The sequence below is a fragment of the Mobula hypostoma genome, chromosome 6, assembly GCF_963921235.1.
Source record: "Mobula hypostoma chromosome 6, sMobHyp1.1, whole genome shotgun sequence".
NCBI classification, from domain to species: domain Eukaryota; kingdom Metazoa; phylum Chordata; class Chondrichthyes; order Myliobatiformes; family Myliobatidae; genus Mobula; species Mobula hypostoma.
The window spans coordinates 12,824,969-12,839,492 of NC_086102.1; the positions used below are offsets into that span (position 1 = coordinate 12,824,969).

General features: G+C 45.2%; 1 protein-coding gene across 1 annotated transcript in view; it reads left to right on the top strand.

Annotated features, from left to right (window-relative positions):
* Positions 1-6,808, top strand: part of mrpl39 (mitochondrial ribosomal protein L39) — a 33,467-nt gene extending 26,659 nt beyond the window's left edge. Inside the window, exons 9-10 of the mRNA XM_063050289.1 lie at positions 5,493-5,540; positions 5,654-6,808. Of these exons, the coding sequence (XP_062906359.1) occupies positions 5,493-5,540; positions 5,654-5,758 (153 nt within the window). The 3' untranslated portion in view covers positions 5,759-6,808. The remainder of the gene's footprint in view (positions 1-5,492; positions 5,541-5,653) is intronic.
* The last annotated feature ends 7,716 nt before the right edge of the window (positions 6,809-14,524 follow it).

A 14,524-nucleotide genomic window follows, 5' to 3' on the forward strand; every position in this document is an offset into this window, starting at 1 on the left:
TTTTCTCTCCCACACATCGGTTTTGCCTTCATCTTCCCGACTATACTGTACGTACATTATTTCTACTTTATATAGGCTGTGTATTTATCATATCATTCCTGCTTTCACTATATGTTCGTGTTATTTTCAGTTTTGTGTTTTTTGGTATGATTCGGTAGGTTATTTTCTGGGTCTGGGAACGCTAAAAAAATTTTCCCGTGTAAATCACTGGTAATTGCTTCTTCGCGTCACACCATCTCGGCACGAAAAGTTTCATAGGAACGCTCTACCTTAGCGGGGGAAATACGGGACAAGGGTGGTCCGGTATGGGACAAACCAATTTAGCCCAAGATACGGGATGTCCCGGCAAATACGGGACAGTTGGCAACCTATGTTCAAGTTCAACAGTGCGTGACAGGGAATGAGGAAAGGTGCAGCTGACTCATATTGTTTCCTCGCGGCCCGGTAGCACATGCTTTGCGGCCCGCTACTGGTCCGCGGCCCGGTGGTTGGGGACCACTGTCCTGCCTGATGGTAACAGTGAGAAAAGGGCATGCCCTGGGTGCTGGAGGTCCTTAGTAATGAAAGCTGCCTTTCTGAGACACCACTCCCTAAAAATTGCCTAGGTACTTTGTAGGCTAGTGCCCAAGATGGAGCTGACTGGATTTACAACCTTCTGCAGCTTTCGGTCCTGTGCAGTACCCCTCCATACCAGACAGTGATGCAGCCTGTCAGAATGCTCTCCATGGTACAACTATAGAAGTTTTTGAGTGTATTTGTTGATATACCAAATCTCTTCAAACTCCTAATGAAGTACAGCCGCTGTCTTGCCTTCTTTATGACTACATCGATATGTTGGGACCAGGTTAGATCCTCAGAGATCTTGACACCGAGGAACTTGAAACTGCTCACTCTCTCCACTTCTGATCCCTCTATGAGGATTGGTATGTGCTCCTTCGTCTTACCCTTCCTGAAGTTCACAATCAGCCCTCCAGGCTCTTCATGCCACACCATCCCAGCAACCCCACAACCCTGATTTTGCCCTAATTAACATAGCCGGTACATTTTTGGACTGTGGAAGGAAAATGGAGCACCCTGGGAAAACCCACACATTCCATGGGGAGGACGTGCATACAGAGACACCATACAGAACATTGCCAGAATTGAACCCTGAACTGGAATGCCCCAAGCTGTAATAGTGTCACACTACACTACCTTGTCACCTATCTAAGAAAGGATGTGCTGGCTTTGGAGAGGATCCAGAGGAGATTTATGAGTAGTCCCAGGAATGAAAGGGTTGATATGTGAGGTGTGGTCAATAGCTCGGGGCCTGTACTCGCTGGAGTTTAGAATAATGAGGAAGGATCTCATTAAAACCTACCAAAAACTGAATGGACATTGAGAGGACGTTTCTTATAGTGGAGGTGACTAGGATGAAGGTGCACAATCTTAGGACATAAAGACCTCCCTTTGGAACAGAGGTGAGGAGGGACTTCTGCAGCCAGAGATTGTGAGTGAATCAGTGGAATTCAATTTCACAGATGGCTGTTGAGGCCAAGACTTGGATATATTTCAGAATCAGGTTTAATATCGCTGGCATATATTGTGAAATTAGTTGACTTCGTGGCAGCAGTACAATGGAATACATAATAATAGAGAGAAAAAACATGAATTACACCAACTATATATAAAAATATTAAATAGAGATAAAAAAGTAGAGAGGTAGTGTTTATGGATTCAATGTCCATTCAGAAATTGGCCTAGGGGAAGAGGCTGTTCCTGAACTGTTGAATGTAAGAAGAACCAGGCAGGCCTGGGTGATGGGGGCCTTCTTGAGGCATCACTCCTTGAAGATGTCCTGGATACTACGGAGGCTGGTGCCCATGATGGAGCTGACTAAATTTACAACTCTCTGCAGCTTACTTTGATCCTCTGCAGAGCCTCCCCATACCAGATCTGGACGCAGCCATCTAGAATGCTCTGCATGGCACATCTGTTGAAATTTGAGTGTTTTTGGAGACACACCAGATCTCCTCAAACTTCTAATGAAATATAGCCAATGTCGAACCTTCTTTATAGCTGGATCAGTATGTTGTCCAGCTTAGATCCTCAGAGATATTGACACCCAGAAATTTCAAATTGCTCACTCTTTCCACTTCTGATCCCTCTGTAAGGACTGGTGTGTGTTCCCTTGTCTTACCCTTCCTGAAGTCCACAATCAGTTCTTTGGTCTTACTGATGTTGAGTGTAAGATTGTTGCTATGACACCACCCAACTAGCTAAAATATGCCACTCCTGTACGCCCTGAGATTGCTGTCTGAAATTCTGCTAACGCTAGTTGTATTGTCAGCAAATTTATAGGTGGCACTTGAGTTGTGCCTGGTCGCACAGTCATGAGTGTAGGGAGAGTAGAGCGGTGGGCTAAGCACATACCCCTGAGGTGCACCAGTGTTGATTATCAGTGAGGTGGAGATATTGTATTTGGGGGCAGAAGTGAGTTTAGTAGCTATTACTAAGGAGAAGGTGCTTGGGGAGCTGAACAGTCTGAAGGTAGTTTAGTTACCTGGACTACACCCAGGGTTCTGAAGGAGGTAGCTGAAGTGATTTTGGAGGCATTATTAGTGATCTTTAACGAACCACTTGATTCTGGAATGGTTCTGGAGGACTGGAAAATTGCAAATGTCATTCCACTCTTAAAGAGGAGATGATGAAGGGAAATGAAAGGGAAATTAGCCTGACCTCAGTGGTTGGGAAGATGTTGTAGTCCGTTATTAAGGATGAGGTTTTGGGGTACTTAGAGGCATGTGATCGATTAGGATAAAAGAAATCATGGTTTCCCAAAAGGGAAATCTTGCCTGACAGACCTTTTGAAATTTCTTTGAGGAAATAGCTGGCAGGATATACAGAGGTGAGTCAGTCGATGTTGACAAGGTGCTGCACATGAGGCTGCTTAACACAGTAAGAGCCCATGGTATTGCAGGAATGATACTAGTGTGAATAGAAGGTTGGCTGACTGGCAGGCAAAAAGTGGGAATAAAGGGAGTCTTTTCTGGTTGGCTGCTGGTGCCCGAGTGGTGGTCCACAGAGGTCAGTGTTGGGACCGACTCTTTTCAAAATATATGCCAATGATTTGGGTGATGGAATTGATGAGTTTGTGGTTCAAAATCAGAGGTGCAAAGGGACTTGGGAGTCCTTGTGCAGGATTTCCTAAAGGATAACTTGTGGTTGAGTCAGTGGTAAGGAAGGGAAATGCAATGGAGAGGACTAGAATGTAAAAGCAAGGATGTGCTGGCATTGGAAAGGGTCCAGAGGAGGTCATTCACAAGATTGATTCTAGGAACGAAAGGGTTAACATTTGAGGAGCGTTTGATGGCTCTGGGCCTGTACTTGCTGGAGTTTAGAAGCATGATGGGGGATCTCATTGAAACCTATTGGATATTGAAAGGCCTAGAGAGAGTGGATGTGGAGAGGATGTTTCCTATCTGAAGGACACAGCCTCAGAATACTGGGACATCCTTTGCCAGAGGGTAGTGAGTCTCTGAAATTCGTTGCTGCAGACGACTGTGGTGATCAGATGATTATGTTTAAAGTGGAAGTTGGTAGGTTCTTTTCAGGACGTCAAAGGTTATGTGGAGGAGGCAGAAGAATGGGATTAAGAGGGAATATAAATCAGACATAATGGGATGCTGGAGCAGACCTGATAGGCCGAATGGCCTAATTCTGCTCCTGTGTCTTGTATTTAAAGGTTGATAGGTTCTTGATTAGGGAGGGTGTCAAAGGTAATGGGGAGAAGATAGAATGGGGATGAGTGGGAAAATAAGTCGGCCATGATGTATTGGCATAGACGATGCAGTGGGCTGAATGGCCATTTCTGCTCCTGTGTCTTACGGTCTGAGGTGAAGAATGGAAATCAGAATCAGGTTTATTATCACTGACTTGTAAGTTGTGAACTTTGTTGTTTTGTGGCAGCAGCACAGTGCAAAGACACAAAATTACTATAAATTACAGAAATAAATAACTAAATAGAATAATGAAGCAGTGTTGAAGGACCATTCAGAAATCGGATGGTGGAGCAGTGGAAGCTATTCCGAAGTTGTTGAGTATGGGACTTAGGGGGCGCCCATCCTTTTTTATGTCACGGAACCTTACCGTTAATCGAGAGTCCCCTACTCTACTTCCTCCTTGCTGGTAGTAGCGAGAAGAGGGCACGTCCTGGATGGTGAGGGTCCTTAGTGATGGATGGACTGAAGGCAGGTGAAGGGTCAAGTGACCATCACCAGCTTCTGTCTTTTAACCCCCCCCCGCCCCATCTAAACGAGAATCATGGCTTATTCAGTCCCTTAATGATTAGGAGTGCTTAGTGTGGTGGCTTGGTGTAATAATCATTATTGGTTTTTGATTTTTGGACTAGGTGTCTTTGCTGGTGTATCTGATCTTATCAGGGTAGTGGTAGAGCGAGGAGTAAAGCAGTAACTGTTTGACTGTGGAATAGTGGGTGGCCAGTGGCTGCAATCTGCCCTGCTTTAGTCGGGTACACTCACACCTGATAGATTAGATTTATTTATCATGTACATCAAAACATACAGTGAAATGTGGGGTTTGCATCAACTATCAACACATTCTGAGGATGCTGGGGCAGCCTGCATGTGTCACCATGAAACATAGCATACTGACAACTCACTAACCCTGACTGTATGCCTTTGGAACGTGAGAGAAATCCGGATCTCCAGGAGGAAGCTCATGCAGTCATGGGAAGAACGTACGAACCCCTTACAGACAGCAGTGGGAATTGAACGGTGATCAGTGATTGATAGCTGTGCCAGCCTAAGCTGAAGTCAGGTACTTTCACCCCAGAGGGGGAAGAAGTCAAGGGTCAGACTGGTTGTCCACACATTGCTATTACAGACTACTAGGGTAAGGTAACATCCCAGCAGTGAAGGAGTTAACTGCTCCAGTGGCAAACACTGCTGGAATTAAATCATTCGATTGCACCTCCAGGAAGTAGGCTTCCGGTGTTGTATAGTGTTTATGAGCAAGACGTCTGCATGAATTATTTGGCTGCTGATTTAATCATTCATTGTTAACAATGAACTCAAACTCTGGTCACTGTGAGGAAAATCATCTTCTAAAAGAAAACTTTATTACATTAAGTTTGCATAAAGCTATTTGTATGATGTTACGACATAAAGGTCCAATAATGACTTCTAAAAGGAAATTGGATAAATACATAAAAGGATGAAACTTGAAAGGAGTGGAACAAACAGCAAAGAGCTTTCAGAAGAATTTTATCAGTGTCACAGGCCTTTGTGCAAATTGGTTGTGGCAGTCGCAGTGGGTTTTGCTTTGCTCCTTCCTGCATTTGGAAAATGCAGGTGCAAATTAATAGTTTACACGTGACGTCAGATAGTTTGTTCCCATTGTAATTGACCCTGGTATGACAAGGGCCTTTTAGTCCCATTCAGTTTTTTTTCCACTCAGTAACAGACCTCTCTTTTTCCTGTCCCGTTCCATAGACCTTTTACTCTGTATGGGGAAGACTGAGGCAGCGATCCCAGAAACTGGTGAGTCGGAAGACTTCTGTTTCACTCTGTTCGCTTCACATTGCGGGATTATTTGGGAGGCAGGTTCCCTTTGATTGATGCCTACAGTGAAACCTCTGCTTTTCATTCGGTAGGTTACAGCGGACAGAAATCAAACGGACAACAGAAGTCAAGCAACAGCGTTCGAGGAGATTGGAAGGAGAGAGACTCAGCAAGAAAGGGCATCCAGTCTGCTTTAGTTACTGAATAAATGGACCAATTGTATACAGTAAAACGAAAACCTTTCTCTATTGAATCCTTTGGAGCCGAGCTCTGTGAAGCTACAGGCTGGCAGAGTTGAATCTCCTGGCGTGTGCTCCCAGTGACAATGAGATGGAATATCTGATATAACCGGCTGACGAATCTGGGAAGGCATCACATTTGGGTCTGACCCTTGACCTTGTCTTTACTTAGCCCTGCGCTGAAGATGCAGCAGCTAACCAGAATCAGTCTCAGTCAGCACCTCTTTGTAATTTTGTTGTTTGTTAGAAGTTCCAGCATTTTAATTAAATTGTTCCTTTAAAACTGTCTGTCTCCTGGGAGGTTGCCAGCAGTGGTATTGTATGGGGCTGCAGGAACGTCAGTGGTCTGTGTCCACGGGGAGAGCCTTTGGCTTGGCTTAGTGGGTGTAACTGCACTGCAGTGTGCATCTACCAAGAGTACCACACTGATGGAAACAGGCCCTTCAGCCCAGCTTGTCCCTGCTAACCAAACTGCCTGACTCAGGGGAAAAAGACATTGGCTCTCCACACTATCTATTCTGCTCATCCTAAACACCTCTATCAAATCACCTATCATTCTTTGCTCCAAAGGGAAAAACCCAAGCTTGCTCAACCTACCCCTCATAAGACATGCTCTCCAATCCCGGCAGCATCCTTGTAAATCTGAAGCACATTCTCTAAAGTTGACCATCTTGTACGGTACTGTAGTTGTCAACGGGGAGCAGAGAGCAAGTTTGCAAAAGGAAAGGATGTTGGGAATGGGGAATTGTGAAGGTGCAGGTGCCGTGGGAGCGTGTGGGACAGGTGGCAGAAAGGAGTTCCCAGGTCGGGGGGGAGGGGTAACATTGGTGCAGACACCTCTGCCCTAGACACCAGGTAATGTAATTTGCTTCCAAACAGTTGGTCTATTGATCATTACAGAACGTGTCTCTGGTGCTTCCCTCCCCCACCTCTCTCCCTTTCCCTTTTCCCAGTCATGATTCCCTTCTCTCTGCCCCCTTCCCACTCTCAGTCCACAACAGAGACCCATATCAGAATTAGGTTTATCATCACTCACAGTATTTTGCAACGGTCTGTACCCTAGCTATATAATAGATGCTTAAAGACTTTTGCACAGTAATGAATTTCTGATAGCTGGTTCTTGACTTCAGCAAGAAGTGTGTATTTTCTTTTTCTGTTGAAGACTATTTGGTCCATGAAATCTATCCTGTTCCCATGATCTTTCCCCTCTACTCTATTCTCTGACATGCCCCACCACATAAGTGGAAGAGCAATTTATCATAATCATTTAACCTACCAGCAAATCTGTTAGCTGTGGGAAGAAACTGGAGCATTCAGGGCAACTGATGTAGCCACAGAATAACATTTTAATTCCACACTTGCAAGGTTAGGAATTTGAGGGCTACGTCGATCTGATCATCCATGATCATATTGAATGGCAGGCTAGGTGTGAGGGGTTGAGTGACTACCTCCTTTTATCTGCCACAGGCATTTCCAGAGTTCACAATCCAACCTAGGGATCGGTATTTGTCATTACACCACTGTTAGTATTGTGTCTTCCTACACCCCTGGATGATCAAGTTCCTCGCATAAACATTTACTGAATCAAGAGCCTTCAGTATTGAATACAGACAACAAAAGAAAACCCAGCTATTACCCCCTGGCATTCAGGGACATTACCATCACATAATCCCAGGGATGCCACTGAACAGAATCTGAACAACATTAGCCAGAGACGACCTAGTAGACCATGTCAGAGGCTGGGAGTAACGCCACCTAACTCCTCAAAGCCTATCCACCATTTACAAGTCTCAAGTCAGGAGTGTGATGGGGATGGAACACTACTCTTGCCTGGATGACAACAACGTTCAAAGTCCAAAATAAATTTGTTATTCAAAGTATGTACAGTGGTGCTAGAAAGTTTGTGAACCCCTTAGAATTCTGCATAAATATGACCTAAAATGTGATCAGTTCATCACAAATCCTAAAACTAGATAGAGAATCCAATTAAATAAATAACACAAAAACATTATACTTGGTCATTCATTTATTGAGAAAAGATAGCCAATATTGCATGTATTTGTTGGAAAAACCAAATGTTTCCGGTAACTGTGGATCAGTCCTGCACATTGGCTTGGAGGAATTTTAGACCATTCTTCCATACAGACTGTTTCAGTTCATCAATATTTCTGGGGTACCTTGCATGAACAGCCTTCTTCAGGTCATGCCACAGCATCTCAATTTAATCGAAATCTGAACTCTGACTCGGTCATTTCAAAACATTAATTTTCTTTTTAAACCATTCTGTTGATTTACTCTTGTGTTTGGATCATTGTTGCATCATCCAACTTCTATTAAGCTTCAGGTGACGGCCTGCTACAAAATGTCTCGATACAGTTTTGAATTTGTTGTTCCCTCAATGGTTGCAAGTTGTCCAGGCCCTGAGAAAGCAAACATCCCCAAACCATGATGCTCCTTCTACCATGCTGTTATGAGGTTTTGATGTTGGTGTTCAGTGCCCTTTTTCATCCAAGCAGTGTGCATTTCTGCCTAATAACTAAATTCTTATTTCAACTCTCCACAGAATATTGGCCCAGAAGCATTGTGGAACGTCCAGGTGGTCTTTGCAAACTTCAGACGTGTAGTAATTTTTTCTGGAGAGCAGTGTTTTCCTTCATGGTGGCCTTCTATGAAAACCATTCTTGTTCAGTGTTCTTATAGTGGACACATGAAGAGACTTCAGCAAGTTTCTAGAGATCTCTGCAGGTCTTTTGCTGTTACCCTTGGGTTCCTTTTCTCCAGCATTGAAGCATCTCTTGGTGTGATCTTTGCAGGACACCCACTCCTAGGGAAAGTAGCAACTGTACTGAATTTCCTCCAAATGTAGACAGTTTCTCTTACTGTGGACTGATGAGGGCTTTAGAAATTCTTTTGTAGCTTTTTCTAGCTTCATGCATCTCTACAATTCTTCTTCTAAGGTCCTCTGAAAGTTTTGATCGAGACATGGTGCACATAGAGATCTTTCTTGAGAAGCACAGGCTCTGTCAGTAACCTGACTTTGTGTCTTTTTTTACAGGGCAGGGAACCTCTATAACCCACTCCTCCGGTCTCAACTCTGATCGGAACACCAGACGCTGAGAACATGAGTTCTAAAGAGTCCTTGAAAGTGAGTCTGTAGGTTGTAGAATCAGTTCAGAGTAGTGGTGAGTGAAGTTTATCTATGCTGGTTCAGGAGTCTGGTAGTTGTAGGGTAATAAGCTCTTGAGCCTTCTTGAACAGTCCTTCTGAAGGGTCTTGGCCTGAAACATCAACTGCACTTTTTTCTGGTAGATGCTGCCTGGCCTGCTGAGTTCCTCCAGCATTTTGTGTGTCTTGTGGAATTGTTGAACCTTGGTGGTGTGGGGCCTAAAGTCTGCTGCCTGATGGTGGCAGTAGTAATCACTCAACGCCATACAGTAAATACCTGCCCACTTGACAGGCACCCCACCCACATCCATTCACTCACTCCGTCATTGACACACAGTTGCTTGCAGCAGTTTGTACAGACCACAGTATGTAGTGTGGTAACTCACCAGGACTACACTTCCAAACCTGCAACCACTGCCAGACAAGGGTTGCAAAAGCACATGGAAAACTACCAAGTGGAAGTTGCTGTCCAAGCTACACAACATCCTGACTTGAAATTACATTGGGGTTTCTGCTGAATCGAAACCCTGGAACACTCTTCCTCAGCATTATACCCACACCTCAAGTGGCTGAAGGTGGCAGCTCACCTGAAAGGCAACTAGCGATAGGTGATTAAATACTGGTTCTCCCTGATAAGTCCACATCCATTGAATGAACGTAAGAAAAGATGCACCGTGATGATGCTGTCTAGAGTAACTGTCTTAATGACCACAGCAAAGGTTAGCATGTTGGAATGATTCAACTCTAATCATGCAAGCTCTTGATGTTTTTTAAAAATATTATTTAGAGACACAACTGGAACAGGACCTTCTGGCCCAACAAGCACTATGCCCAGCAACCCTAGCCTAATCACAGGAGGTTCCTTAAGGTTGTTGTTCGTGGGGAAGATAGTGGGCTTAAGCTCCCACTACCTATTTAATGCTCCCAATGGCAAGCATCTCAAATAGCATCTGACAACCAGGTCCCACTCCTGGGCTTAGCTACAAAGCTCGGCGGAACTGTTTCTACTGACAGGAGAAGGGGCAAAGGTGGACTTCTGGCGCCTCAAAACTAGTTACTTCAGGTAGATGGGGCTCATCAGCCATGGTTGGCAGCTCATCTAGGAGAAGGAAACCTGATATCAAAGCCCTGCTGCCTTGTGGCTACACCCCATTCAAGGTGGAAGGCCTTTGGACATAAACCCTGAGGAACAAACCAGAGCTGAAATCCCTAAGGTGGTTCTATGTTGAGTTCAACACTGACAACTCCTGCAATGCCGCCAGGGCCAAACTGTTTTGGTCTCTGCCGTTCCTTTCGGTTCATCGAATGCGTGGAGAGGGGTGGCCTGCTACATGGACAACAGCTTGGTCTCCATATCGTGCTGCCCAGGCTTGAGTATGACAGCTGCGATGCAACATCCATAGTCAATCCTGACCAACAGAGGGCCTCAAATCAGGACAATTTACCATCCACCCTACTAACCAGTACGTATTTGGACTGTGGGAAGAAACCGGAGTACCTGGAGGAAGTGGGGAGAACGTACAAACTCCTTACAGACGCCGCTGGAACTCTGACGCTTGAGGTGTAATCGCGTGGTGCTATCATCTCTGCTACTGTGGTGCCTGTGTGGAGTGGTTAAATGCTGGGCCCTTTCCTTCGAATTCCCAACTGAGCCATTCTGAAGCAGTGATTTCTGTCGTGATCGTTGTACAGCACAGTCACAGAACAAAACGGGAACAGACACTGGAACAAGGCTGTACATACAGGACGCAGGAGATAGTTCAAGTTTACTGTACGTACATACAACCAAACGAAACAACGTTCCTCCAGACCGCAATGAACCGACAAAACATATCACACACAGCGAATAAAAAAATTATTACCACAAATAGGTTAATAACATAGGCAAAATAAAATAACATAGTAGACAAATTTTGTTAAAGGGCAAAAGTTTAGGGGTAACATGAGGGGGAACTTCTTTACTCAGAGAGTGGTAGCTGTGTGGAACGAGCTTCCAGCAGAAGTGGTTGAGGCAGGTTCGATGTTGTCATTTAAAGTTAAATTGGATAGATATATCCAATCTAGCCAGAGAACAGTCTGTTCTCTGTTCGTCCATCACTGTCTGGTTCGGATCAGCTACCAAACAAGACAAGAATAGACTCCAAGGAACCGTCAGGGCTGCGGAAAGGATTATTGGTGTGAAACTGCCCTCGATCCAGGACTTATATGCATCTATAGTCAGGAAGCGAGCAAGCAGCATCATTGTCGACTCGTCACACCCTGGACATCACCTGTTCCAACTCCTTCCTTCTTGTAGGCGCTTTAGATCAGTGTATGTCAGGACAAATAGGTACAAGAACAGATTCTTTCTGTATGCCATCAGTCTTATGAACACTTGAATTTTAATCTATTATGAACCAAGTCCACCTGTACATACACAGGTACACCTCATTGTATATAGTCCACGATTATTTGCACTATTGTTTGTTTTTTAATTCCGTATAGCGAGAGCTCGGGAAAACCGGCATCAAATTCCCTGTATGTGTCCACGTGCTTGGCGATAATAAAGGATTCTGATTCTGATATATGGACAGGAAAGGAATGGAGGGTTATGGGCTGAGTGCAGGTCGGTGGGACTAGGCGGGAGTAAGAGTTCGGCACGGACTAGAAGGGCCGAGATGTCCTGTTTCCGTGCTGTAATTGTTATATGGTTATATGAACGATTCTGTAATAGTTCAACAGTTTCCTTAGTCAATGTATGTTTCATGTAGTAACAATCTGCTGAAGGAACACAGAAGGTCAAGTAATGTAAGTGTGTGGGGGGGGGGCGTGGGGGCTGGTGGGTCGGGCAAAGTCAAGTTGATTTTCTTGTCCTAGGTACAGGTACAATGAAAGACGTTGATGAGGCAATTGGTGATGGGCAGGTGAGAAGAGAAGGGGTAAGTGGGGACTTTGAATGGGAAATGGAAAAAGAATGGAGAGGGAGGGGAGAAATGATCGGAAATTAGAGAATTTGTTGTTCATGCCGTCGGGTTGGAGGCTACCCAGACTGAATATGAAATATTGCTCTTGGAGTTTGGATATTTTTGATGTCAACACGCAGGCTCCCTCTAACTGCTCTGGTTTCCGCTTGAAGATACGCAGGTTGGTAGGCTAGCTGTAATTTGCCAAGATTGTAGGTTCAAGTTTAATTGTCATTCAACCAATCACAACAATACAGCAGGATGAAAAAGTGGTCCTCTGGAACAAAACGTAGTCCCTTCACTTCCAATCTTTTTTATTGATTTAAAAGAATAAGGATAAATACAAACACACAGTCCCAATAGTCACACACAACATACAGCACAGATAGATACCATAGCAAAAAAAAACATACAGTTACGAATCTATATACACACACATAGTCCAAGTCCCTGAGTGTCATGGCCTGTAGATTGATGTGCATGGGATGATTGTCCTGCAGTGATATTTCCGCAAGAACAAGCCTGCAGCAGTTCCTCATCACACAGTAGTACAGATACAAACGATTGCAATCCAACTTGTCTTCAATACAGGGGAGTAGTACCAAAAGACATGAGGGCCTGGTCCGGGTAACAACCGAGGTCACCTAGCTCCCCCGCTGTCAGTCTCGTTAATGAACCAGTGAACCGGACTTGCAGTTTTCTACACAAAATGCTGGAGGAACTCAGCAGACCAGGCAGGATCAGTGGAAATGAGTAGACAGTCGATGTTTCGGGCCGAGGCCCTTCATCAGGACTGCTGAGATCCTTCCGCATTTTGTGTACATTGCTCTGATTCCCAGCATCTGCAGATTTTCTCTTGTTTGCTGTATTCTACATTACCAACATCCAACAAGGTCTCTCAATCACAAAAAAAAAACGTTCTGTTGGGTAGCGCACTGCCTCCAATGCCTTCCTCCTTAAGTGACCGCTGCAGGGAGTAACAGGTAGGCAACAAGACAGCTCCACCGCTTTCGAGCATCTCACTGATGAGCCAGACTGCAGTGCTTAATGTTCTGTGATCGTAACAAAGACGCGAAGGACAAACTATTACTTTATGTGGACCTCGAGAGGCCGCTGCGACCGAGCGCATCACCATCTTACAAGTGGGAGGGGACTTGGAGGCTCTGGTGAAGCAGGTGAGGGAACAGATCACGAGGAAATAAATGGGGGTGGGAGGTGAGAGGAAGGGATTGCTGAGATTACTGTGCGTGTGTGTTAGCATAGACTCGAGGGGACAAATGGCTCCTTTCCCTGGAGAGGAAGATCGATTGGAGCTGACTGGTCTTCATCCACCAGCAACTGGGGCTAGATTCCAACGTCTGCTGAATGAGGGTCAGAGAGTGGACTCCGGACTCCATTTTGGATCAATCAGGGGTTAATTAGACGGGTAAGGCGGAAAGCGAGTTTGACTTGAATGGCAGCTCATAGAATTACACAACGCAGATTCTCCTGTCCTACATGTACACATCATTTCAATCCTATTTATATGCACCTGTTCTGTATCATCCAGTTCTAGGCTTGACGCTGGAAACACGAGACCGCAGTTGCAGGAATCGGGAGCACCAAACAATATGCCTTGAATTGCAGATGCTGTTCGACCCGCCAATTACCTCCAGAAGACAGTTTGTTGCATTCTAAACGTTGCCAGATTACCTGCCACCGCCATTGTGAATCATTCGGCGAGTTTGTTCCGCTCGGTCACTCCCCCTGATCCAGACAGAGAGAGAGACAGAAAGTTCCACCTTTTCTCTTTTCTTCGCACAGGATGTGAAGAAAGTACAGGATATTTTGTAGCAACGCCAAGTGACGATGGCAGACAAAACATCCCAGAGTGCCGCGCGACGCAGATTACACCCTATCCTTCGCTGGCGAGGAACGCATTGCGCCCTGGGACAGACTGGATCATGTGACCCACGCCGCAAAAGGCCTTACCGTGATGAGATCACTTCTGGCTCAGAGCTGAGGCGGGACTCCGGCTTTCCCGGCTCGCTGCGCCCTCTGCTGCACCAGCTCTGAAATAGCAGCTTTAATGTCCGGAGCTCCGAGAAGTGAACGTGTTGTAACGATAACGTGTGGAGAATGAACGAATCAGTATATGATCGTATATGACTCTATGATTCATTAGGTGTTTGAGGAGATTCGTTATGCCAGCAAAGAGTTGCAAATTTCTGCAGGTATATGGCGGGGAGCATTCTGACTGGGTTGCACCACCGTCTCGTATGGATGCTCCAGTGTTCTCGGGAGTTGGAGACTCCTGGACACAGTCCACTCCACCATCTTCAAAATCAGGAAGGTGGCACCCATCATGAAGGGCCGTCACCAGCCACTACATGTCTACTCCTCATTCCTACCACTGGGGTGCGGGTACGGCAGCCCGGAGACACACACTCAACATTTGAAGAAACTTCCCCTCCACCATCAGATTTCTGAGTGGCCATGAACACTGCCTTGTTATTTGTGTTTTGAACTATTTTGTAACTTATAGTAATTTTTTATGTCTTGCACTGCATTGTTGCCGCAAAACACCAAATTTCATGACACGTTATCGATAATAAACCTGGTTCAGGCTATTTGGACC